This window comes from Crinia signifera, chromosome 5, assembly GCF_055691185.1.
Source record: "Crinia signifera chromosome 5, ASM5569118v1, whole genome shotgun sequence".
In the NCBI taxonomy this organism is placed as follows: Eukaryota; Metazoa; Chordata; class Amphibia; order Anura; family Myobatrachidae; genus Crinia; species Crinia signifera.
In genome coordinates, this window is record NC_139221.1 from 170599948 (window position 1) to 170627667 (window position 27720).

Consider the following 27720-nt stretch of genomic DNA (forward strand, 5'->3'; position numbering starts at 1 on the left):
ATGACTACGTATTGCGATCTGTGTCCTTGTGGTATAGGGAAGTTGTACGAATCCCATCTTGGTGCCTTATAAGCACATCTAAGTAATGGATATGCTCCTTACTGTAGGAAAAAGTGAACTTTATATCCTCATCCATCTGGTTATCATCCGCTAAGACTTTCTCCAACACTTCTTGAGAGCCAGTCCATATTAAAACAATGTAATCGATATAACTTATTATTATTATTATAATTTTATTTATAAGGCGCCACAAGTGTTTCGCAGCGCCGTACAAAGGAACAATACAGGGAGACAAAACTTGGCATAACATTGAATAAATAACAAAAATACAGTACAAATAAAGAGCACCACAGTTCAATACACATTACAGCTTAAATGTAAGTAGTGAGGACCCAATCAACATACAACTAGAGGCTTGAGGCCAATGATGGAGATGAGTATGAAGATGGTCACTGAGTGTTGGAGTAAAGGAGAGCTGTGAGTGAAATGTGAAGAGAAGTGGGCTTTGACAACAGGAGGGAAGAGGGCCCTACTCGGAGGAGCTTACAATCTAGTAGGAAGGGGAGACAGACAGATTACAAGAGGTGCAAGCGAGGGGGTGGTGGTTAGATAGCAGGATGTAAACAGGCAAGGGGTCGGAGAACCAGCTGGTTTATGCAGTGGAAGGGTACGCTTTAATGAATAGGTGAGTTTTCAGTGCCCGTTTGAAGCTTTGCAAGGTCGGGGAGAGTCTAATGGAGCGAGGGAGTGCGTTCCACTGAAGGGGTGCAGCACGGGCAAAGTCCTGTACTCTAGCATGGGAAGCAGTGATCAGGGTGGAGGAGAGACGGCAGTCGTCAGCTGACCGTAGAGGGCGGGAGGGTGTATGAATGGAGATGAGGTTAGAGATATATGGAGCAATGGAATTAGAGATGGCCCTGTATGTGAGTGTGAGGTGTTTGAAGAGGATTCTGTAGGGGAATGGAAGCCAGTGCAGATTTTGTTGAAGGGGAGTAGCAGAGTTAGAGCGGCGGGAGAGGAAGATAAGCCTGGCTGCAGCATTGAGGACAGATTGGAGAGGAGCTAGTTGGGATTGAGCGAGGCCAGTGAGAAGAGCATTACAGTAGTCAAGCCGTGAGATGACTAATGAGTGGATGATCAGCTTAGTTGCACTCTGTGAGAGAAAGGGCCTGATGCGAGCAATGTTGCGTAACTGGAACCGGCAAGAATGGGCCAGGGCTTGGATGTGGGGTGCAAAGGAGAGGGAGGAGTCAAGAGTGACACCCAGGCAGCGGAAAATGGGGGAACAGGGGAGATGATGGTGTTGTTAACAGTGATAGAGATATTAGTAGGGGGCATAGCTCTGGGTAGGGGAAAGATAATAAGTTCGGTTTTGTCCATATTCAGCTTCAGAAATCGCTCAGACATCCAGGTAGAGATGGCAGCGAGGCAGTTGGAAACTTGAGAGAAAACAGTGGGGGACAGATCAGGAGAGGAGAGGTAGATTTGGGTGTCATCTGCATAGAGGTGATATTGGAAGCCAAAGGAGTTAATGAGTGCACCCAGAGAGGAGGTGTACAGAGAGAACAGAATGGGGCCAAGGACGGAACCCTGAGGGACCCCGACAGGAAGGATAGAAGGTGGTGAGGTAGAGCCAGAGGCAGAGACTGAGAAGGAACGGTTGAAGAGGTAAGAGGAAAACCAGTTGAAGACTGTGCCAGAGAGGCCAATGTTTTGGAGTGTGTGGAGGAGGAGAGGGTGATCCACAGTGTCAAAGGCAGCAGATAGGTCCAAAAGGATAAGCAGGGAGAAGTGACCCTTGGATTTGGCTGACAGCAGGTCATTGGTGACTTTCACTAGGGCAGTCTCAGTGGAGTGAAGTGGGCGAAAGCCAGATTGAAGGGGATCTAGGATGGAGTGGTCAGACAGGTAGCTGGTGAGACGCCTGTAAACCAGCCGTTCTAGTATTTTAGAGGCAAATGGGAGAAGAGAGATAGGGCGGTAGCTTGTGGGAGATAACGGGTCCAGGTTAGGTTTTTTAAGAATAGGCGAGACCAGAGCGTGTTTGAAGGGTGAGGGAAAGATGCCAGTAGAAAGAGATAGGTTAAAGAGGTGAGCAAGGTGGGAGCAGCCAGTGGGGGAGAGGGAACTGAGGAGACGGGAGGGGAGAGGGTCCAAGGGACAGGTAGAGGGGGGAGAGGATGAGATGAGGGAGCGGACTTCCTCAGCTGTAGTAGGGCAGGAGGATGACAGAGTGGGGTAGTTGGTAGGGGAGGATGATTGGGGTGGGTGGGCAGCAGAGGGGGTATGGAAGGAGATATCATGTCGGATTACCTCAATTTTAGAGAGGAAGAAGGAGGCAAAGTCAGTGGCAGTGAGGGATGAAGGGAGGAGGGGTGGTGCAGGGCGAAGTAGAGTGTTGAAAGTATCAAAGAGACGTCGGGATTGGAGGAATGGGAAGAGATGAGAGATTTGAAGAAAGATTGTTTGGTATAGGAGAGAGCAGCGCTGTAGGAGGAGAGAATAAACTTGAAATGGAGGAAGTCTTCCACAGAGTGAGATTTCCTCCAGAGGCGTTCAGCAGAGCGTGCACATTTTTGCAAGAATCTAGTTATTTTGTTGTGCCAGGGTTGTGGTTTAGAGCGTCGAAGGGGAACAGTGTGGAGGGGGGCTACAGAGTCGAGAGCAGAGGTGAGAGAAGAGTAATAGAAAGAGGCAGCCTGGTTGGGGCAAGTCATGGTTGAGAGAGGAGAGAGGAAAGTCTCCAGGGAAGACAGGACAGTGGGGTCAAGAGATCCGAGGTTACGTCTGGTGACTGTGGGTCTGGGCAATGAGGGGAGAGGGGAGGATGAGAGGGTGAAAGAGAGCAGATTGTGGTCAGAGAGTGGGAAGGAAGAATTAGAGAAATCAGAGAGATTACAATGGTGGGTGAAGACTAGGTCAAGGGAGTGTCCGAGATTATGAGTGGGGGTGGAGGTCCATTGAGAAAGTCCAAAGGAGGTGGTAAGGTCAAGAAGGTTAGAGGAGGCAGCATTATTGATGTCAATAGTAATGTTAAAGTCACCGAGGATGATAGAGGGGAGGTCAGAGGCAAGAAAGTGTGGAAGCCACGCAGCAAAGTTATCAAGGAAAGGGGAGCAGGGGCCAGGGGGGCGGTAGATTACAGCCACAAGGAGGTGAATGGGGTAGAAGAGGCGGATAGTGTGTACCTCAAAGGTGGAGAATGTGAGGGAGGGCTCAGGTGGGATGGCGCGGAAGGTGCAGTTGGGGGAGAGGAGGATGCCCACTCCTCCACCCTGGCGGCCATCCGGTCTAACCGAGTGTGTGAAGGAGAGGCCTCCATAAGAGAGGGCAGCAGGGGAGGTAGTGTCAGATGCGGACAGCCAGGTTTCAGTGATGGCAAGAAGGTTAAAAAAGTGGGAGATAAAGAGGTCGTGGATAGTTGGGAGCTTGTTGCAGACTGATCTAGCATTCCAGAGAGCACAGGAGAAAGGAAGGGAGGGGACAGGTGAGATAGTAATTAGGTTGTGTGGGTTGTGGGTGCGTGTGAAAGGTGTGGAAGTTGAGAGGGGGTGAGACCTGACAGCAAGGACTGGTATGGGACTGGATCTAGGAGCCATATTTCTGTGTAAAGTTGGTCAGAGTAGTGATATAGAGTGAGATTGGAGTGGCCTAGAATGAGCAGTGAGAAGGTGGTGTACTGGAAGTGTGGAGAGCCTACAGGAAGTATAGTTAATGTATAAGTGAGACAGAGGCAGTGTGTGACAGCATTTAGTTCAGCATGGAGATCAGTGTCCAGGTTGTGCAGACTGAAGGTGATGATGATGCAGGTAACTCACTGCAGTATGTTGATTGCTGGGGTTGCAGATGGAGGATGAAGTGTTCTTTGTCCTCCTGTTTCCCTCCTGTTCATCTCCTGTATATTTCCTATGTTATATTACTATAGTCTGCATACTTTACACTAGAATACTTCACATCTAGAAGACTACACAGCCAAAGGCCTAACAGCCTAACAGAATTTAGTAGTCATAGGGAGCAAAAAGTGGAGAGAGATACAATTTGCAGCAGATTAAAGCCCATACCTAACAGAATTTAGTAGTCATAGGGAGCAAAATGTGGAGAGAGATACAATTTGCAGCAGATTAAAGCCCATACCTAACAGAATTTAGTAGTCATAGGGAGCAAAAAGTGGAGAGAGATACAATTTGCAGCAGATTAAAGCCCATACCTAACAGAATTTAGTAGTCATAGGGAGCAAAAAGTGGAGAGAGATACAATTTGCAGCAGATTAAAGCCCATACCTGGGAAGAGAGAGAGAAGAATGGGTCACATCTCCTGTATATCTCCTATGTTATATTACTATAGTCTGCATACTTTACACTAGAATACTTCACATCTAGAAAACTACACAGCCAAAGGCCTAACAGCCTAGCATATAGTGAATAAATAGCAGTACAGGTCCTAGTGATCCCCACCCCCTAACTCCACCCACACCTAATTGATTTATCAAGGTGTGATCAAAGACAGACCACTGCCCCCGCTAATACACAGACATTTCTTGTTTACTATATATTCCAAAGGGAATAATAAAAACAAAGGTTTGTGGAATTGTCAATACCTAACAGAATTTAGTAGTCATAGGGAGCAAAAAGTGGAGAGAGATACAATTTGTAGCAGATTAAAGCCCATACCTAACAGAATTTAGTAGTCATAGGGAGCAAAAAGTGGAGAGAGATACAATTTGCAGCAGATTAAAGCCCATACCTAACAGAATTTAGTAGTCATAGGGAGCAAAAAGTGGAGAGAGATACAATTTGCAGCAGATTAAAGCCCATACCTAACAGAATTTAGTAGTCATAGGGAGCAAAAAGTGGAGAGAGATACAATTTGCAGCAGATTAAAGCCCATACCTAACAGAATTTAGTAGTCATAGGGAGCAAAAAGTGGAGAGAGATACAATTTGCAGCAGATTAAAGCCCATACCTAACAGAATTTAGTAGTCATAGGGAGCAAAAAGTGGAGAGAGATACAATTTGCAGCAGATTAAAGCCCATACCTGGGAAGAGAGAGAGAAGAATGGGTCACATCTCCTGTATATCTCCTATGTTATATTACTATAGTCTGCATACTTTACACAAAGAAATAAACATATATGCACTGAGGTTTCCGGGTTCATAAAGAAAATGTCTCTTTCCACTTGAAACATATAGCAGTTGGCATACGTGGGGGCCACACAAGACCCCATAGCACAGCCTTTCAGTTGGATAAAGTACTGGCTATTGAAAGTGAAATAGTTTCGGGTTAGGGTGAGTTCCAGGAGCTTCAGATACAGCGTAGGGTCAGGGCCTTCATAACACGGACTGGTGGTAATTAGCCTACGCACCGCTTCTAGCCCCTTCACATGGGGAATATTAGTATATAGACTAATAACATCAAGGGTACATAGTACCGATGTCGATGCGATGGTGCCTAGGTCTTGAAGTTTTAAAATGAGGCTTGTCGTGTCCTTTAGGTATGTCCCTTGACTTTGGACCACCGGCTGCAAGAAGTGGTCTAGGTACTTGGAGATATTATAATACAACGACCCCCGCGCCTAAATTATCGGGCGCCTGGGTGAACATTTAGCGTTCTTATGCAGCTTCGGCAAAGTATATAAAAGCGATACCCTTGGGTGATCTACTTTTAGGGCATCCACACACTTACGTGTGATCTGGCCACTAATGCAAGCTTCCTCCAAGATCTGATCGCTCTCCCTCTTGAAGGTGTTGGTTGGGTCCACATCCAATTTACGATATACTGCACTGTCTTCAAGCTGTTTATAAATGTCCGTCTTGTAATATTCCACATCAAGCACCACAATCCCGCCCCCCTTATCAGCGGGGCGGATCACAATGTCATTATAACTCCCTAAGTTCTTTAGGGCTTGCTGCTGGTCAACTGGAAGGTTACTATGTATCTTTTGCCTACCCTTAGGGATCAGATCTTTATCCCTAATTTGGGCATCCATAAGCCGACTAAAGCACTATATATATATATTATCCCGTTGAATCTAAGGGGCCGTATGTAGAACTATTCTCAGATCTTGTTAAAAAAGATTTTGAGAATTTGCGGTTAAAGAAAAATCAACATCAAAATAACCTTACTAGAAAAGAATCTGAAGCACTGAAAAAATTATCTGGTGACACTGACATTGTTATTAAGAGTGCGGATAAGGGGGGCGGGGTCGTGATCATGGATAGGGAGTATTATGTGTCTGAAGCCCATAATCTTTTGGGTGACCCTAAATCCTATCGAAAATTGGATGCCGACCCCACCCCCCTCTTCATAAAAAGCCTTGAGAATCTCCTCAAAACTGGTATGGAGTCTAAGGTCCTAACGATAGAGGAATATAGATATATGTATAATCCAACACCAAACCTGGCTACGTTTTACCACCTCCCGAAGATCCATAAAGGATTAGACCGTCCTCCTGGTCGTCCAATTGTGGCGGGAGTGGGTTCCCTGACTTCTAGGGTCTCTGAATATGTGGATGCGGTACTCAAACCCTATGTACCTAAGTTGAGAACTTATGTCAGAGACTCCACCCACATGCTACAATTAATTAAAAATGTTAATTGGGAATCTGGCTATAACTGGGCCAGTATTGACGTTCAGTCTTTGTATACAGCCATCCCACATGAAGGTGGTTTGTCTGCAGTTGAATCAGTTTTATCCAGGGACCCTTTGATCTCATCTACAGCAAAGGAATTTGTATGTGACTGCCTTAATTTTGTTTTAAAACATAATTATTTTGAGTTTTTGGGGGACTGGTACTTGCAGCTGTGGGGCACAGCGATGGGCACGATTTGTGCCCCCAGCTTGGCTAACCTATATATGGGGGAGTGGGAAACCCATCTGTTGAACGGTGAATTGGCAGAAAATATCGTTTTTTTCCATCGTTATATCGACGATATTTTGCTAATATGGAGGGGGGACGAAGTCTCCTTTAAGAAGTTCATGGAGGCTATTAACATAAACACCTTCAATCTTACATTCACCTCCAATTTTCAACCCATCAAGATCGAATATTTAGATCTTATTCTAAGTGTTGAGAATTTCCCACTGGTACCCCACATAGAAACATGCACATTTTTTAAAAGTGTAGACAGTAACAGCTACCTTGACTACGAAAGCTGTCACTCTAAACCCTGGAGGAACAATATCCCTTACTCCCAATTCCTGCGTTTACGCAGGAATTGTTCTGACATTGATACTTTTGACCAACAATCTCAGATCTATTCAGATAGGTTTAGAGAAAGGGGTTATCCCCAACAATTGGTTGATACTGCTTTAGTGAGAGCCAGATCTTCTGTGAGAGATGAGATCCTTGAATATAAAAGTAAGGACCAAATGGATATAAAAAATTCTGAATGCTTGTTCATCACTAAATATAATGATGAGGAGCGCCGTATTGTTAATGTGCTAAAAAAGAACTGGCATATCCTTAAACGCGACCCCGTGCTGGGTACCCACCTTGGAGATGCCCCCAAAGTGGTATATACCAGAGCAAAGACCATCAAAGCTATTGTCTCTAAGAGTCAACTTGAGACAGTGCAACCACCTGGATTGGCGGGTTCAAATACATTTTTGGATCTAAAAGGGTGCTTTCCGTGTGGGAGATGCAAAATTTGTCCATTAATTGATAGAGGGTTTTCTTTTTACTCTAGTCAAAACAAGATTTTTAATATGAAACAATTTGTAAATTGTAATTCCACTTATGTGGTGTATCTTTTAATTTGTCCGTGCGGGCTCCGATATATCGGAAAAACTAAGAGAAACTTAAAAACCCGTATATTGGAACATACCCGTAATATTAAACACGGCATTTTAAATCATAGTGTTTCACGACATTTTAAACATTTTCATAATTGCGATGTAACAGGTCTGAAATGGAAGGGAATAGAGATTGTTACCCCAAATAAACGTGGAGGTGACAGGGACAGAGCGCTTCTAAGAAGAGAGACGTTCTGGATCCTTACATTAAATACCCTTACCCCGTTCGGCTTGAATGAAGGGTATGAAATAACCCCCTTCATAAATCGCTAATTATATTCTCATGTTTTACCTATATTGCTGCTAATATTTTTATCTTATGATATATATTTTTTAATTGTGGTGTATGTCATTTTTTGAAAATAGTTTTATATACTGCTGCTTTTTATATTTTCTTTTTTGTATAAATTCTGTCTTATTTTATATGAAATTGTTATCTGTGGTACCGGTCGGGTACATGTCAGCGCTGTAGATATAATCTGTGACATGTTCACTGTGTTTGCACTGCCTGCATAGCTCAATAATCCACCCAGTGTGCGACTGGCTATAAATAATTGGTTCAATGGCTAATAACATCACCTGTTGCACTCCTTATAGCTACATGGAGGCGCACACAGTTAAATTGTTAGCGCTTCAATATAATTGTTTATTTGCGCATTTCCATATATCTACTTGGTCCTACGGGACAGTTATATACTTTTTTGAAAAAACTTATGTTTGTTTAAAGTTTAAAATTTTTTTTTAACTATCCATATAGGGTTCCATGTGGAACTATCACTGCGGGCTTGCCTTAGACAGCCGCACTGATTGTACACTTAACAGGTGCGTAGTAGCGCCTTTGCGCCCTGATTGGTGGATCAGTGTGTTAAATACGGAGAGCTGTCAGTCACAAGCCACGCCCTTTGACGAAGTTGCATTACGAAACGCGTTAACAAATAGGGCGGGGCTTGTGACGACATCTCTTACCCTGTACAGCTCCCCCACCGCGTCTGTTCCTGTGTGGTTGTCCCGGCACGCTGCTTGTCCCAGCGGGAGGTCGTGGTCTCCAGCAGAGCCCCGGATCAGCGGTAGGAGGTTGCCTGGCATTTCATGTATTGAATCTTGTGGTACCCAGCCCACAGCAGTGTTCTTCTTGGTACGAGTCCATTTGTTGCCTAACCTGGATGTATTTTTACTATTAAAACGTCTGTGTGATACACTATGGAGCGCCCCTCCTGTTCTTTATTTTAACAGATTACCTTTGCTTCTCCCGTGAGTCCTGGGAGTATTGGAGGTGGCTGCATCCAATTTATGGATCAAGTGTCATCAGCTACAACTATCAAATCTATTGGCTGATTTTCCTATTGCTGGTGTGGTCTTTAGCCTTACCCTGCGCCGTATATCCACCCATCTTTTCTTCCATATATATATATATATATATATATATATATATATATATATATATATATATATATACACAGAGGATAATACCCAGGCGCAAAGGTACTTCTCAATTGGTAGTCCACAACCTCGATGTGTGCAGCTCTTACAAAGGACCGGACCCAGGTCCCCGTCACAGAAACTCAAAAAAGAAATAGAAAGAGCGCACCAGTGAGTCATAGAGATAACAATTCTTTACTTGAAATAAATGCTCACATACATCAGGTTAAGGGATAAACAGCTTGCCAGCACAAAAGGGGTGATGATAGCACACGGATCACTGATAGTACATCCAAACGAACGTCCAGCGCCCGATGCCGCACTTCAGTCCTTCTTCCGCCGCTTCAATCTCCCAGAACACTAGGGCGTCACTCCGTCCTCTCCGTTAGCCACGCCCAACGCGTTTCGTCAATGGACTAATTCTGACAGGGACGCTGACTGCGCTAACTATGCTAGCTCGTTTGGATGTACTATCAGTGATCCGTGTGCTATCATCACCCCGTTTGTGCTAGCAAGCTGTTTATCCCTTAACCTGATGTATGTGAGCATTTACTTCAAGTAAAGAATTGTTCTCTCTATGACTCACTGGTGCGCTTTTTCCATTTCTTTTTTGAATATATATATATATAATTTATTTATTTATTTACATTTTCTTATATAGCGCAATCATATTCTGCAGCGCTTTACAGAGAACAGTTGAACATTCAGTTCCTGCCCCAGTGGAGCTTCCAATCTATGTTCCCTACCACATGAACACACCGACATTCTACAGTTAATTTTTGTTAGGAGCCAATTAACCTACCAGTATATTTTTGGATTTTGGGAGGAAACCGGAGCACCCGGAGGAAACCCACACAAGTACGGGGAGAATATACAAACTCCGCAGATAGAGCCATGGTGGGAGTCGATCCCAGGACCTCAGTGCTGTGAGGCAGTAATGCTAAACACAGGGGCGGATTGGGATTTAAAAGCAGCCCGGGAAAAGTATGGTAGCAGCCCTAATAGGGGCGGGGTCTTTTGAGTGGGTGGAGTCTGTTGAGGGGGGGGGGAATTACTCCTCATTATGCCTGTTTTTGAGTTGGACACAACTGCGGCCTTCCTTGCATCTTTGCTGCATTTGCATCTGCACTTTTTTGTGTCCGAGTCAGACCTCTATATACCCACCACTACATTACTGTCCGCGCTATACCCACCACTACATTACTGACCTCTTTATACCCACCACTACACTACTGACCCTTCTATACCCACCACTACACTACTGACCCCTCTATACCCATCACTACACTACTGACCCCTCTATACCCACCACTACACTACTGACTCCTCTATACCCACCACTACATTACTCACACCTCTATACCCACCACTACATCACTGACCCCTCTATACCCATCACTGCATTACTGACCCCCCTATATCCACCACTACATTACTGACACCTCTCTACCCACCACTACATCACTGACCCCTCTATACCCATCACTGCATTACTGACCCCTTTATATCCACCACTACATTACTGACCCCTCTATACCCATCACTACATCACTGACCCCTCTATTCCCGTCACTGAATTACTGACCCCCCTATAGCTATCACTACATTACTGACCCCTCTATACCCACCACTACACTGCTGACCCCTCTATACCCACCACTACACTACTGACCCTTCTATACCCACCACTATACTACTGACCCCTCTATACACACGACTACATTACTGACCCCTCTATACCCGCCACTTCATTACTGACCCCTCTATACCCGCCACTACATTACTGACCTCCCTATACCCACCACTACATTACTGACCCCACTATAACCATCACTACATTACTGACCTCCCTATACCATTTACTACATTACTGACCCCTCTATACCCACCACTACATTACTGACCCCTCTATATCCATCACTACATTACTGACCCCTCTATATCCATCACTACATTACTGACGTCCCTATACCATTTACTACATTACTGAACCCCGTATACCCACCACTACATTACTGACCCCTTTATATCCACCACTACATTACTGACCCCTCTATACCCATCCTTACATCACTGACCCCTCTATACCCACCACTACACTACTGACCCTTCTATACCCACCACTATACTTCTGACCCCTCTATACCCACGACTACATTACTGACCCCTCTATACCCACCACTTCATTACTGACCCCTCTATACCCGCCACTACATTACTGACCTCCCTATACCCACCACTACATTACTGACCCCACTATACCCATCACTACATTACTGACCTCCCTATACCATTTACTTCATTACTGACCTCTTTATACCCACCACTACACTACTGACCCCTCTATACCCACCACTACATTACTGACCCCTCTATATCCATCACTACATTACTGACCACCCTATACCATTTACTACATTACTGACCTCTTTATACCCACCACTACACTACTGACCCCTCTATACCCACCACTACATTACTGACCCCTCTATATCCATCACTACATTACTGACCACCCTATACCATTTACTACATTACTGAACCCCGTATACCCACCACTACATTACTGACCCCTCTATATCCACCACTACATTACTGACCCCTCTATACCCGCCACTACATTACTGACCCCTCTATATCCATCACTACATTACTGACACCTTTATACAGTACCTGCCACTACATTACTGACCCCTCTATATCCATCACTACATTACTGACACCTCTATACCTACCACTACATTACTGACCTCCCTATACCATTTACTACATTACTGACCCCTCTATACCAACCACTACACTACTGACCCCTTTATACCCTACTGACCCTTCTATACCCACCACTATACTACTGACCACTCTATATCCACCACTACATTACGGACCTCTCTTTACCCACCACTATACTACTGACCCCTGTATACCCACCACTACGTCGCTGACCCCTCTTTACCCACCACTACTTCACTAACCCCTCTATACCATACACTACATCCCTGACCTCTCTATACCCTACACTACACTACTGACCCCTCTATACCCACCAAGACATCTCTGATCCTTCTATACCATACACTACATCCCTGACCCATGCTGTGAATACAGTGTCAACCTAAAGTTGATGAAGGTTAGTTTTAGAGGGGATGTTAGGGTTTAGGCTGTGGAAGGGGAGATTAGGTTTAAGTGTAGGTTAGGTTTATGGAAGGGAAGCTGATATTAAGCAAAAACAGGAGAGGGTTAGGGTAAGGCTGGCAGTTAGGATTAGGCTATAGGAGGTGATGGGAAGGTTAGGCTGCGGGAGAGGAAGGTTTAGCTGCAGGAAGGGATGGATAGGTGTAGGCTGCCGGAGGGGACAGTTAGGATTAGGCTATGTGAGGTGATGGTAAGGTTAGGCTACGAGAGGGGAGGGTTAGGGCTAAACTACTGGAGGGGAGGGTTAGGGCTAAGCTACTGGAGGGGAAGGTTAGGGTGTGGGAGGGAGTTAGGCTGCTGGACAGGAGGTTAGGATTAGGCTGCTGAAGGGGAGGGATAGACTGTGGGAAGGGAGGGTTTGGGCTACTCTATGGGAGGGTTAGGCAGTGGAGGGGGAAGTCTGGATTAGGCTATGGGAGGGCAAGGTTTGGGTTAGGCGAGAGTTAGGCTGTGAGAGGGAGATAGCTGGGGTTTAGATTATAGCAGGGGAGGGTTAGGGTTAGCTGTAGACCCAGCCTCCTCTCCCTCTACCCCCTGTAGTTCAGCCTGCCTCTTGTACTCTTTCTTCCCTGCTCCCCGGTGCAGTCACAGGTAATGTCTCCCTGGACAGCCAGTCACCTCTTAATCACCCTCCCTGCTGAGGCCACAGTGCAGGGATGCTTCCCAGCAGCATAGCCATCACCCCCACCACCACTCACCTTAACTGTAGCTTGTGGCCTGTGTTCAGAGGAGGCAGTAGTCTGAGGCGTGAGTTCCCGTGATGGTCCCTGGGAATGTACAGTGTCCCTGTAGCTGGCGGTGATGTGCTGTTGGTTCTGTCTACGGGGAGAAGATGCCTCCATGCTCCTCAAGGTGGTGGAGCTCTTGCAGTAGAAAATAAAAAGCAATGCTTGAAAACTGACAGACCTCCACTGCACTGGCAGCACACATACATACACACTGACAGCTAGGGTTGCCACCTCACTCATCAACGATTCTTGGAGATTTCGATCCCTTATACTAATGCAAGCGCCTCAGGCACGCGCGCTCCTGGAAAAATGGGTGTGGCCTCATAAAATGGGAGTGGTCTATTTAAAAAGTGGGCGAATTAGTCCTGGGGGACCCTAGTGTGCTGGAGTACATCTACATACACACATATATATATAGATAGATAGATATCTATATACACTGCAAATTATCTTTGTATGAAAATGATCTGTCAACCGCTGGAAGTATCAGCGATGGATTGGAAGACCATTAAATTGGTGTGTGTGTGTGTGAGGGGGGGGGGGGGGGGAAATCGCTTTGTATTTTTTCTGGCGATGTCTGGGCCCCATTACACGTGACATAGACGTAACTTCTTACAGATGTTTATGTGACAGATGTGACTCCTTCATTACTAAATGGAATTCTGCCCACTCATACAGTCATCTACAAGCGGTGTAAATAATCTCTGTGTATCAGTAAGTGCCTTCATCCTCCCTTAATTGTGCAGTGAGTGTAGTGACACAGTGAATGTAGTAACAGAGTTCTAATACACTGAGCAAAGTCCATATAAGTCATATCAATGGGAAGACCCAGGGGACATATAGTGCATAAGAGGTCAATGGATTTGGTAAAGCTGCATGCAGGGACAGGAGATCATGCATTGCAGCTTAGCAGGTACAGGAACTGTGCTGCAAAAGTGATGCTCAGCTGCCCCCTGAACACTACAGTACAGTATACCAGAACACCGCATCAGGTCCCCCCGGCTGTGTGTTACCAGTGCTGCGTTCTATCCTCCAGGGAGCCTCCTGCCATTCCCGCGTCCTCAGTGCTGGGGACATCGCAGCTATTAATCCCGCTGCCTGCAGTCTGTGGGTGAGTGCCGCCCACCAGGCAGATCCCGGGGCTGGGCAGTGACGTAGACAGGCTGCGCAGAATGAGGGCTGTGACTCCTCCGGAGCCCGTGCCCCCCGCCATCTTGCCAGTGACTTTCTGGGACATAAAAAAACTACATAATAGTATGTAGACATGCACTCGCTGACTAAATCCATGTACTCTGGATAAAACATGTACAGTATGACGTATGAGATTTTTCCGAGACTGGAAAAGCCTCCTTGAGGGTTGCCACCCAAAACGGGAGAATACTGGAAATCCGGGAGAGGTGGCAACCCTAATGACAGCACACATACATACATACATACATACATACATACACACTGACAACACACATACACACATACATACAAACATACATACTGGCAGCACACATGCATGCACACTGGCAGCACACATACATGCACACTGGCAGCACACATACATGCACACTGGCAGCACACATACATGCACACTGGCAGCACACATACATGCACACTGGCAGCACACAAACATGCACACAGGCAGCACACAAACATGCACACAGGCAGCACACAATCATGCACACAAACTACATAAAATACACAATACATAAACACACAGCATACATACACACACACAGCATACTTTCATATACACAACATATAGCATAAAACACACTGCATACATACAAACACAGCATTCAAATACACACACAAAGAAAATACATGCATGACTACATACAAACATACACAATACACACATAGGAATCACACTTACAGACCACAAGCTGAAGATGAGAGCAATATGCCCTCCGGAGTTTACTAGAGCATAGAGGAAGTGGGCGGAGCTTCTGCTGGAAACTGCTACCTCTACAACCTCTGAAATGCTGCTGCAGGTCCCGGCTCCTGGCTGGGGGACGCTGCATCATAGACTGAGCAGGGAAGCTGATAGCTCGCCACAATGGCCATTGGTCATGCCCTGCCAGCAAGATTAGGGGACACAGCTTCTGCTTTGCCCATAGCAGCGGAACGCAAAACCCGGAAGCACGGCTGCTGGCCAGCCTCAGCCTGCCCTGCAGGCAGTACAAGCAGGCCGCGCAGAAGAGGCTTGGACCAGCCCACCGGGAAATGACCCGGTATCCCGGAGTCCCAATCCGCCCCTGGCTAACCATTACACCATCTGTAGTATATATCAAATGACGAATAGAACATATTAAATCAGCATTTTTAATTTATGTTTACAATGCTGTACACCAGATAATTTGTAAGATATTAGAATTAAACTAATCTGGTATGATATTAGAATTAAACTGCACATTAGACTTTCCATAATACTGTAGTTTTGTGATTACTAAGTACTGTGATTAACACATATACTAAATATAAGACAACCCCATTGCAGAAAACTTTAATTTCCATATATATTAATCACAATATTATATTTTTCATTGGCAATTGGATTCAATAAAATTTCATTCCATATTGTGGCGAATTAGGATTGAATTTCCAGGGCTAGTTATTAAAAACTTTGCCTTAACAGGGAGTGATAGTTTTTTATTTTCATGAAATGGTGGATAACTTTGCAGCAAAGTAACAGACATAGCTTTTTAATCCTCTTGCATGCGCACCCATGAGACCATGGATGTGCCCTGTTCTATGCCAAACAAGGGAGGAGCATGGAGGCTGCTGGGAAGGGAGATCCCACTTTCATAGGTTTGCAGCTAACACCATCTGAAAGTAGCTAAATCTGGGAAAAATATTGGGGTTTGCAGTCTGCCAAGTAATGCTAACAATGGCAATATTTTTATATCCTTGCTCAGTTGCTGTGGCACTCAAACACTTTACCTAAGAATCCTCCGTCTAATGTAAACTGATTGATGTGTGTTTTCCTTGTACAAATTATTACTTATAAACTTTTCTCAAAAATAACCAACTTTATTTTGTTCCTAGAAACAAGACACTGGCCAAACGCTGCTGGACTTGGTCTTCGATCACTTGAGTTTAAAAGAGAGGGAATATTTTGGATTACAGCAAAATGAAGATTCAATAGATTTGCATGTGAGTGATTTTAAGTATAAATGTTAAATTTATTTTAGTTAACTTTAATGGGGCATACACACAGTGCAATGTTTGCTTAACTTTCCTTATGATTTTGACTCAATAGTAAAAACTCGTAAAGAAAATTAGCCAAAATTGGAGTGTTAAGGGGCTTGTGATACCGATGCATTGCCCCGTGAGGTTTTTAACTTTATGGTTAATGCTTATAGGGAGATGTTCTCTAACTCAATCAGCCTCTAACTGGCTGTGTTCTATTAAAAAGTAGGTTAGTTAGCTGCCCACTTATGGAGGCCATTGGATGACTCACATTGTGCTCTCTTTCTACAAAAAATTCCTTGGATTTTGATCTGTCATTAAGCAGTACCCAATTTTGTAAAATTGATAACCTATTAGCACCATCATACTTTTTACCTACACCTTTACTGTGCATTGTCTATAACTTATTAATAAATGCATATGTGTTCATTACTAATATAAACCTGTAATGATTTGACTGTGTTTTATGTTGCAGAGATGGCTTGAATCCAGCAAACCAATTCGAAAACAACTGAAAGGTATATCTGACAGAGCTCTACAATATTAAAAGTATTATTTGCTGAACCTCTTTGTCTAATTTTAAAGCTGTGTACACATTGGTGCATATCGGGAAGTGTGTATGTGGTTGGAGGAGCAGTTTTAGGACTAGATCATGCAGTGGAAGGGTATGCTTTGATGAATAGGTGGGTTTTCAGTGCCCATTTGAAGCTTTGCAATATTGGGGAGAGTCTATTGGATATGTCATCGTTTCAATGTATACTAAGCTTAAATTTAATGGCTAGATAAACTTTTATATCGATCTAGCCCTAACAACACCTTAAAATACAGGTTATAGAAAATGTTTTTAGCATGCAGCCCTCCAGTATCCTGCTGCCATGAAACTACACATGAAACTGTGGCATTGCATGCTGGCTTGTACAGTTACAGAAACGCTGTAGGGTCACATGTTAAAGGGATGCGGTCATTTGGTCTACAGCATTATGGTAGACAGTCATTAGGTCGACATGGTAAAATTCGACATGGGTCTAGGTCGACATAGGAAAAGGTCGACATTGTTCTAGATCGACAGGTCATTAGTTCGACAGGTCATAAATTCGACAGTCAAAATGTCAACATGGGGTTTTCCACTGTTTTTTGAGCTGACATTTGCCGACAGGCGTTATTTCATGCCCTACCATCCACTAGGGTGTGATGGGAGAATAAAATAGTGTGCCGAGCGCAGCGAGGCACCATGCCCGATGCATCGCAAGCGCAGCGAGCGATGCGAGGGGATGTGGTGCACTTTAAATGGTGTCCATGACATTCAGGTAAAAAACAGTGAAAAACCCCATGTTGATCTTTTCCCTGTCGACATAGACATTGTCGAACTAATGACCTGTCGAACTAATGACCTTTCGACCTAGAACCATGTCGACCTAGGCCCATGTCGACCTAATGACTGTCGACCATCATGCTGTAGACCAGGGGAGTCAAACTCAAATTCATCGGGGGCCGCATCAGCAGTTTGGTCACCCTCAAAGGGCCGGTTGTATCTGTAGGTCCCCCTGACACCACAGACTGCTCCCCCTGTATAATATAATAAAAGTAATGCCATGACACATAAATGATTATACAGGAGGAGCAGCCTGTGGTGTCATGGCATTATTATTATTATACACGGGGACACCTCAGGAAACAGCAGATATATATTTTTATTGCGAGTGTGATCCTCATCCTCACTTACTGTTTCTCCGTCTGTCCTGCAGCTGCTGCGGCTTCCAGCTTTTCTTCACTGCTTGCTGCGGCCACACTGTCCCCGACTCCCGTTCCAGCTACCCTGCCTGCTCCTACTTCTCTACAGATGCATGGGCGGGCGGCGTCATCGTCATGACGTCCCCACCCAGTGTCTGTCACTGCTGGGCATCAGAGGCAACAGGCGCCCGGGCCCTCCTCCACGTAGCCGTGGAGGCCGGCGGCCATGTTTCTGTAGCCGCATACATATGTGCCTACAGGAACATGGCCGCCGACAGTGGAGGAACAGGTAAGGCGGCCGCGGACGTGGACGCGGCCCGCAGCACTCCTGTTTTAGACACACTGCCCCTGCGTGCTATCTCCTCGCGCGGGCCACATGACGAGGTCTGGTGGGCCGGATTTGGCCCGCGGGCCTTGTGTTTGACACCCGTGCTGTAGACCATATGATCCCAACCCATGTTAAATGCCCATGTCATACTCTCAACTGACTTTTATAGTAGTCATTTACAATAAGTAATATTGGGGCAGATGTATTAAGCCTTAACAAGAGATAAATGCAAGGGTGATAAAGAGAGAGAAAGAGAGAAACGTCCAGCCAATCAGCTCCTTAATGACTTTTTTCAAACACAGCCTGTAACATGGCAGTTTGCAGGTGATTGGCTGGACGTTTATCTCTCCTTATCACCCTTGGATTTATCTCTTGTTAAGGCTTAATACATCTGCCCCAGTATTTGAAAGTGGAAGTGTTTAGGAGCAACAAGAACTCATCCACAAAGTTGAAGACCATGTCAAATCTTGAAATGCCAATGGCATTAATGTAAACACAAAAACTGTGTGGCAGGACTTTAATGGAATGAGGGGTAGATTTATAAAGCTCGGTGAAGTGATAAAGTCTCTGTTTTTTCTCACTGGCCAATCAGCCCCTATCTGTCATTTTTCAAACCAAGCCTGTAACTTCACAGTTAAGAGCTGATTGGCCGGTGATAAAAACCAGACACTTTATCACTTTACCGAGCTTAATAAATCTTCCCCTAAGTTTCCATGGTGGAGCAGCTGCATGCCAGCCTCTCATCAATTCCAATGCCAGGCTTCGGATTGAGTGGTGTAATGCACACTGACACTGAACTGTGGAGCAGTGGAAATATGTTCTGTGGATTGATGAATCATGCTTCTGTGTTTGGCAGTCAGGTGGGTTAGATTGGGTTTGGCAGATGCTGGGGCAATGTTATATGATTGACTGCATTATTCCAACTGTTAAGTTTGAAGGATGAAGAGTGGCATGGGGTGGTTTTTCAGGGTTTTGACTATGCCCCTTATCTCCAGTGATGGGCATTCTTAATGCTCCAGCATGCCTAGACATTTTGAACAATGCTATACTTCTAGAAAGCACTTTTCTATTCTATGACTGTGCCCCAGTGCACAAAGCAAAAACTATGTTGACTTGGTTTGATGAGTTTGGTGTGGAGGAACTTGACTCTTTCACACAAAGCCCTCACCACACTCCTATCAAGCTCCTTTAGGATGAACTAGAACAGAGATTGCAAGCCAGGCCTTCCCATCTAATATCATTGTCTTACTTTATAAAAGCTCTACAGAATGAATAGGCACAAATTTCCACAGAAACACTGTAGAATCTTGTGGAAAGCCTTTGAAAAGAATGGAAACTATTAGAGCCACAAAAAGGGAATCAACGCTATATTAAAATGATATGTAAATTAATACACTGTCATTACAGTCCCTGTTGGTGTAATGGTCAGGCGTCTGAATACTTTTATTTAGAACTGGCCCTGAGTGACAGAGCTGGGGGGCGCTCACCAAGAGTGCAATTTTCTGCAACTGCTTGTTATTAGGGGTAGTTAGTCCCGTAGAGAAAAATACAGAGAAAACGAGTGTAGCATCGCACAGCTTTGAGAGTAAATGAAAAATAGTTTCAGATTGGATGATCTTAAATCCGATAAATTTATTACACTTAATATAATTTAAAAGATGCATATATCATAAAAATAATAATAATAAAACATACATGAACACCCCAAGGTGTGTCAAGGATCACCGGAGAGTCCGTTCCTATTATACCTCTGGGAAGAAGATATTTTTGGTTATAGATAGTTACCACCCTTTTTGAGGGTACAGGAGTCCTCCAACAGTCCTTAATTGTTTAGCAGGTATCAGCTGCAGTAGTTGTATTGCAGTGGTGAAGTTCCTCAATAAACAGGAAGAAAAAAGGACTGTTGTTTAGGGAACGCACTTGGACAAAAAAAATAATCACATAAAATTTAACTTTTAATGAGTTATATTGTTAAAAGGTCCCATTATATAACATGGTGGGAAGCCGCAGTGAATTTAAAGAGGTTAAAATCATACGCACAAACATATACACACAGATGGTGTTTAGGTGATAAAGAATTGAGGAAAAAGTGATCCTAAAAAGATCTTGACTGGAGAATGTCAGTTTTATTTATTAAGCAGATTTTCAATGTGTGGAGAAAATAATTTATTTATTGTCTAGAGGATGTTGTTATTTTATAAATACCTCTGACAATAAAAATTCTTGTGTTTGGTACCCAAAATGTGTTTTTACTATTAGGTCACTGATACTTTGGTTGACTCTCAGCTAATCCGCTAAAGAGTCATGGGCACTTTAAATGCATGAGGCCCAAGGCTAGATGTATATTGGTCCCCTATGTTATGTTCAAAAAATATTCCCAGACAGACACAGTCACCTATAATTGGTACCGTGGTTGTCAGGTAGGTATTTAACAGATATGATGCAGACAGTTCCGGCTTTATACCTAATTAGATATTAGGTCAGCTGGGATACTGTCTGTTATTTACAAAAAGAGAGCATACCATTAAGTTGCTTCCTGATCAGTATTTTGTATTCAGGAAAAAGGATTGCTGATTGCTATGTTCAAATATTGGTAATTGAATACAGTCACCTAAATTGGGGACTGGGTGGTCTTAACAATTCTGGCAATAGTTGCCTCTATTGCTGCCACCTATCAATTATTATATGAGAAGATCTGGGAAAAACCTTGCTTAGTACAAGTTTGAATACTTTTGCAGGCAAGGGTGCCCTCTGCTGCTCATATCAGGAACATAGCATGAGAATCCTTAGTAATCAGTGTAACACATAGGGAAATTCTAAATAACTAAACACATTTGAAAGATATTTCTGCTAACTGACATTTCAGTCTAGATCTAACCAACACATGTTTTACTGCTCTACGCAGCTTTCTCAAGGCCAACCAGGGTGTCCTTTGCAGGAAATATTTATTGATATCAGGCCACCAATCAGATACGTTATTCTTGGTCATGTGGTATTGTATTACATCAGACTTTTGCATTCCCCTGATTGATATCACTGTTAGCCTATCTTAGGCTTTCTTTAGTGCAAGGGGGGGTGGTCATGTTCCTCTGAGTATCGCTGATTGCTCAGAGTGTATGTCATTCATTTGGGACTCGCTTTCCCATAATGCAGGGCAGCGCGTCACATGATCGACAGATTCTGCCCATAATCCTCTCTGTTGCGTCATGTGGTCACTGTTATTTGGGCTTGGTCACGTGGGCGGTCACCTGACCCCTTGTCTGTTTACATCAGGTGGTATGTGTGGACCTATTACTGGCCTTCCTTTACTCAAACCCGGAAGTGTGGAGCAAAACTGAGGGATAGCCCCGGCCCTGCATTGAGCATATCATATAACCTGTCTGATTATTTGACATTGGATTACTTTATCATTTGTTACGTTCAGATTTTCCTTTTAGGTACGTCATGTTCATATTTTATATATGAAGTCTGTTGTTTATTGTGAATTATTTCATATTAAAAACTTCCAATTTGGTGCAGTTGTTATTCATTATCCATATTTCGATTATAAATATAGTGGATTCTTATCATATCTATTTCTATGGATTTTTCAGTGTATTGGACCATATTTTCAGACAGATATATACTGGTTCATTCTATTTAAAACAGTCTTATAGTCATGAGGGATTGTGTGGTGGGATCAATTTTTTTTCCCCTGAATAAACTTTGGATATTTCAGTCTCACTGGACCGTTTGAAGGATCATAGGGGTTGTTAAAAATGTATTATTGCATGATAGGATGAGATGAGTGGTATATATATATCAATGCAGATAGGTAATTTATTGGGACATATTAGTATCATATTAATTCAAGTTCTCACTGGACTGTTTAGGGGGTCATGTGGGTTATTAAGAATTGATTATTACGTGATAAACGGATGGAAGGTGTATATATACCTATGTGTAAATAATTAGGTCAATTGTTAGGACATATTAGTGTCATATTAATTTAGGAGATAGTGGAGATAGTGATTTACTATATAGGTGGGGTTATGAGGGAAGTGAAAATATGAAATACAATAGGTCACTACATTACTGTGACCAAATGGTGTTGAGGGTATAGTTGATCAGAGCAAGTCTCAATCCAAATATAGTAAATATTTGGAAGGATGTGTTAATCCATTTATTGGATATAATGTGAGGATAAAGTGATTTGTGACAAACTGGTGATGATGAATGATGGAGGAACACTGTCCTCAAGGTGTTAAAAATTGGTGCTCAAAAATAAATATAAACAAGTGTGGAAAGGGAAACGGTATAATTCTTTGATTTTCTTCATTGAATTGATGTGATTTCTAGAAAGGAAGCGATTTCCTATAATATTATGTTTAGTATGGAAGAATCATTTTATCATTTCTAATGAATTTCAATGTTAAACGGTAAGTATCTTTTTTGTAGTGAGAATTGAAGGTAAGTATCTAGACTTGTTGTTAAATACAGTATAGATTGAACACAGGTATCTGAATCTGATATTGAAGTTCTGTATGGTTCCTTTGAGCCTAGGGTGAAGGAAGGTACGTATCTAGGTTTATTATTAAATGCAGTAATCAATTGAACATGGGTGTCTGAGCCTGAAGTAAAGGAAAGTAAGTATCTAGGTATCTAGGCTTGTTATCAAATAGAACATAGGTGTCTGAGCCTGTTGTTGAGGTCCTGTGTAGTTCAATTGGGCCTGGGGTGGCGAAACCTGGGAATTTTCACAGAAAAGAGAGGAAGGGGCTTTGGAAAGTAAGGTTGAATATTATTATGCTTATCCTTTCTATCGATCGTGAGTATAGAGCAGAATTGGGCCTATTATAATTGGCCTACTATATTTCAAGTAACTCTCCAATGAGATAACTAAGGTGTCTGAAGGTGGAGAGGATAATAATAGATATACATATGACATCCTTGTCACTGATAATTGACGCAAAGACAGGATTAAATTTTTGTATTCAATTTTTGCTTGGCTGTAGGTATATCACAGAGGGAATTCCCTTTAATATGACATAGTACATGTCCTCATTAAAATCATGGTTGGCCTGATAGTAGAGGATTGTGAGGTTATTAATCTCTGGAATATAATGAAAAACAACGGAACATAGGTATCCCTCAAATGGCTTGATGTTCACAAAAATGAAGTGTAGCTATTGGCCTCATTTAGTCCTTTCGGGAAGAGACTATCCAAGAGGAAGATCATTTTGGTCTCAAATTGGAGGAGTTTTTTATCTAAATCTCCTCCTCGTATTCCCAGTTTGATATGCTTGATGCCAGATGCTTTCAAGCCAGCAGGATCTCCATTATGATATTTAAGAAAATGCTTCGCTACTGTGGTTAGTGTTTTAAATCTCAGTGAGTCCCTCTGTGCATTGCGTATCGTTCCTACGTGTTCTAAAATACGAACTTTTAGAGGTCTCGACGTCTTTCCCACATAAATCATGCCACATGGGCATTCGAGATGGTATACAGTGCCGATCGTTGTGCAGGTAATCAGGCTTTGAATTTTCCATTGTTTGTTGTATTTATCTACAAAGGATTCTCGTGGGACCATGTATTTGCACGCTTTACAATGTCCACAACTCCTAGAGCCTTTTTTGAAAGCTCTTGGATCATTGGGTTTGGAGAGATGACTCTGAACTAGATTGTCTTTTATTGTTCTGGATCTTCTCCAACTTGTTGATACTTTTGTTGGTAAAATAGCATGAAGATCTTGGTCCATTCTCAGGACATTCCAATGCTTCTGGAGGATGCTGTTGATTTCCTTCCAGTGTGCATTGAATGTCCCGACAAATCTGACAGTTTCTTGCCTCTTTTTTCTTTGTTTAGGTTGGAGGAGACTTTCTCTGGGGATTGCTTCTACTTCTTTAGTCGCACGTCCTATTAGTCTATTACTGTATCCTCGTTTCCTAAACCGGTCTTGCATTTCTTTTTCCCTGATTTGATACACATCAGGGTTTGAGCAGTTTCTTTTTACTCTCATGAGTTCACCCTTGGGTATTGCTCTGACCGTAGAGGGTAGGTGTGAGCTGTCAGAGTGGAGTAGACTATTGGTCGCGGTCTTTTTTCGGTAGAGATCGGTTGATACAGTGCCTTCATCATCAATTCTGATGGTCAGATCCAAGAAATTGATTTCTCTCTGGCTCATCTCTGAAGTTAATTTCAGATCCATGTCATTGGTGTTTAGGATCTGAAGAAACTCTTTAAGGGTCTTCTGCTCCCCTTCCCACAAAAACAGAATGTCATCAATATATCTGAAGTATATAAGAATATTATCAGTATATTTTTCCATGGTTTCTGTGAAGATGATTTCCTTCTCCCACCACCCCAGGTAGAGGTTAGCATAGCTAGGGGCACAAGCTGTCCCTCGTACCTGGAGGGAGTGGGATTCGTTGCACACGAAAAAATTCCTGGTCAGAATGAATTCCAGGAGTTCTAATAAATATTCATTAAAGTCAGTGTGCACTCCCTTATCCAGAAAAAACTTTGTTGCCTGTACACCTCTTTGATGGTTTATGCTGGTGTACAGGCTTTCTACATCACATGACACCAGCCAGACTCCAGGATTGACTGTCATGTTTTGGAGTTTATTTAATACGTCCATGGTGTCACGTGTGTAGGATGGTAGGGCAGTTACGTGTGTTCTGAGATATTGGTCCACATATATACTTGCCCTTTCTGTCAGGCTTCCCATTCCTGACAGTATGGGTCTGCCTGGGGGCTTTCTTTCATTTTTGTGGACCTTTGGGAGCAAATACATAGTAGGAGTCACAGGTTTGTCCACTTTCAGGAAATCATAGTCTTTCTTGCAGATGACATTGTTATTGCGGGCTGTTTGTATGATGATGTTATATTGTGCGGTAAAAGTATGGCTGGGATTGAAAACCAATTTCTTGTAACATTTGGTGTCACTTAATTGTTTATTGAGTTCTTCAATATACATTTCCCTAGGCCATAATACTATATAGCCTTTGTCAGACTGTTTCACTATAACATCATCCCATTTGGATATTTCTTGCAGAGCCAGTCTCTCCTTTTTATTTATATTCTCTTTATGATGTTTCTTCGTTTTAAGGAGAGTGTCAAGATCTTTGGATACTAATTCTTGGTATATTTGCACTGCTGGGCATATTTGATTGTCAGGGAAGAAGAGGGATTTTTTCCTGATTTTTGTTGCATCATAGGGTGCTGGGGGTATTGAGGATGAAAAGGTTTCTTCATTTTCTTCATTTTGTAATTCTTCTAAAATCTGTAGGGCGGCAAGATCTTGATTATCCAGACTATTTTCATTGTCATTAGATCTTTCCGGTCTATCTTGGCTAGATTTGCTGAAAAATTTCTTAAGTAGGATCTTTCTTGAGAAGAGCTGTAGGTCCTTTTCCAGATTAAATCTGTCAAAGTCAGATGTTAATGAAAATGACAGACCTCTGCTCAGGATATTTTCCTGTTCCGTTGTTAATTCCTTATTTGCCAGATTGATAATCCGTAGTGAATCACTGTCCTCCCCAGACTTCCCATGTATGATGTTATTTACTCTCGAAATCTCCTCCTCTCTCTCTGTTCCCCTCTCCAATCCAGGGCTTCTCTTTTTCTTCTTCGATCTCCCCTTCCCCCTCCTGATCTTTCTCCGGGGTCTAGGTTTAGTTCTCTCCGATCCTGGCCTAAAAAAACCTTCTTGTAACTTTTCCTCAAAGATGAGGTTTCTGAAGTGTCCCCCTCCGAGGATTCCATATCCGATGTACTGAAATCTAGGGTATTAGTTCTTTTTCTGGTTTGTGATTTTTAACAACCCCTATGATCCTTCAAACGGTCCAGTGAGTCTGAAATATCCAAAGTTTATTCAGGGGAAAAAAAATTGATCCCACCACACAATCCCTCATGACTATAAGACTGTTTTAAATAGAATGAACCAGTATATATCTGTCTGAAAATATGGTCCAATACACTGAAAAATCCATAGAAATAGATATGATAAGAATCCACTATATTTATAATCGAAATATGGATAATGAATAACAACTGCACCAAATTGGAAGTTTTTAATATGAAATAATTCACAATAAACAACAGACTTCATATATAAAATATGAACATGACGTACCTAAAAGGAAAATCTGAACGTAACAAATGATAAAGTAATCCAATGTCAAATAATCAGACAGGTTATATGATATGCTCAATGCAGGGCCGGGGCTATCCCTCAGTTTTGCTCCACACTTCCGGGTTTGAGTAAAGGAAGGCCAGTAATAGGTCCACACATACCACCTGATGTAAACAGACAAGGGGTCAGGTGACCGCCCACGTGACCAAGCCCAAATAACAGTGACCACATGACGCAACAGAGAGGATTATGGGCAGAATCTGTCGATCATGTGACGCGCTGCCCTGCATTATGGGAAAGCGAGTCCCAAATGAATGACATACACTCTGAACAATCAGCGATACTCAGAGGAACATGACCACCCCCCCTTGCACTAAAGAAAGCCTAAGATAGGCTAACAGTGATATCAATCAGGGGAATGCAAAGGTCTGATGTAATACAATACCACATGACCAAGAATAACGTATCTGATTGGTGGCCTGATATCAATAAATATTTCCTGCAAAGGACACCCTGGTTGGCCTTGAGAAAGCTGCGTAGAGCAGTAAAACATGTGTTGGTTAGATCTAGACTGAAATGTCAGTTAGCAGAAATATCTTTCAAATGTGTTTAGTTATTTAGAATTTCCCTATGTGTTACACTGATTACTAAGGATTCTCATGCTATGTTCCTGATATGAGCAGCAGAGGACACCCTTGCCTGCAAAAGTATTCAAACTTGTACTAAGCAAGGTTTTTCCCAGATCTGCTCATATAATAATTGATAGGTGGCAGCAATAGAGGCAACTATTGCCAGAATTGTTAAGACCACCCAGTCCCCAATTTAGGTGACTGTATTCAATTACCAATATTTGAACATAGCAATCAGCAATCCTTTTTCCTGAATACAAAATACTGATCAGGAAGCAACTTAATGGTATGCTCTCTTTTTGTAAATAACAGACAGTATCCCAGCTGACCTAATATCTAATTAGGTATAAAGCCGGAACTGTCTGCATCATATCTGTTAAATACCTACCTGACAACCACGGTACCAATTATAGGTGACTGTGTCTGTCTGGGAATATTTTTTGAACATAACATAGGGGACCAATATACATCTACCCCTGGGCCTCATGCATTTAAAGTGCCCATGACTCTTTAGCGGATTAGCTGAGAGTCAACCAAAGTATCAGTGACCTAATAGTAAAAACACATTTTGGGTACCAAACACAAGAATTTTTATTGTCAGAG

General features: G+C 43.0%; 1 protein-coding gene across 3 annotated transcripts in view; it reads left to right on the forward strand.

Moving 5' to 3' along the window:
• The window catches only part of PTPN3 (protein tyrosine phosphatase non-receptor type 3), a 524536-nt gene that overhangs the window by 135016 nt on the left and 361800 nt on the right, over positions 1-27720 (forward strand). For all 3 annotated transcript variants that reach the window (XM_083188292.1, XM_083188290.1, XM_083188291.1), the window contains exons 3-4: positions 16170-16277; positions 16789-16831. In XM_083188292.1, the coding sequence (XP_083044418.1) occupies positions 16170-16277; positions 16789-16831 (151 nt within the window). The remainder of the gene's footprint in view (positions 1-16169; positions 16278-16788; positions 16832-27720) is intronic.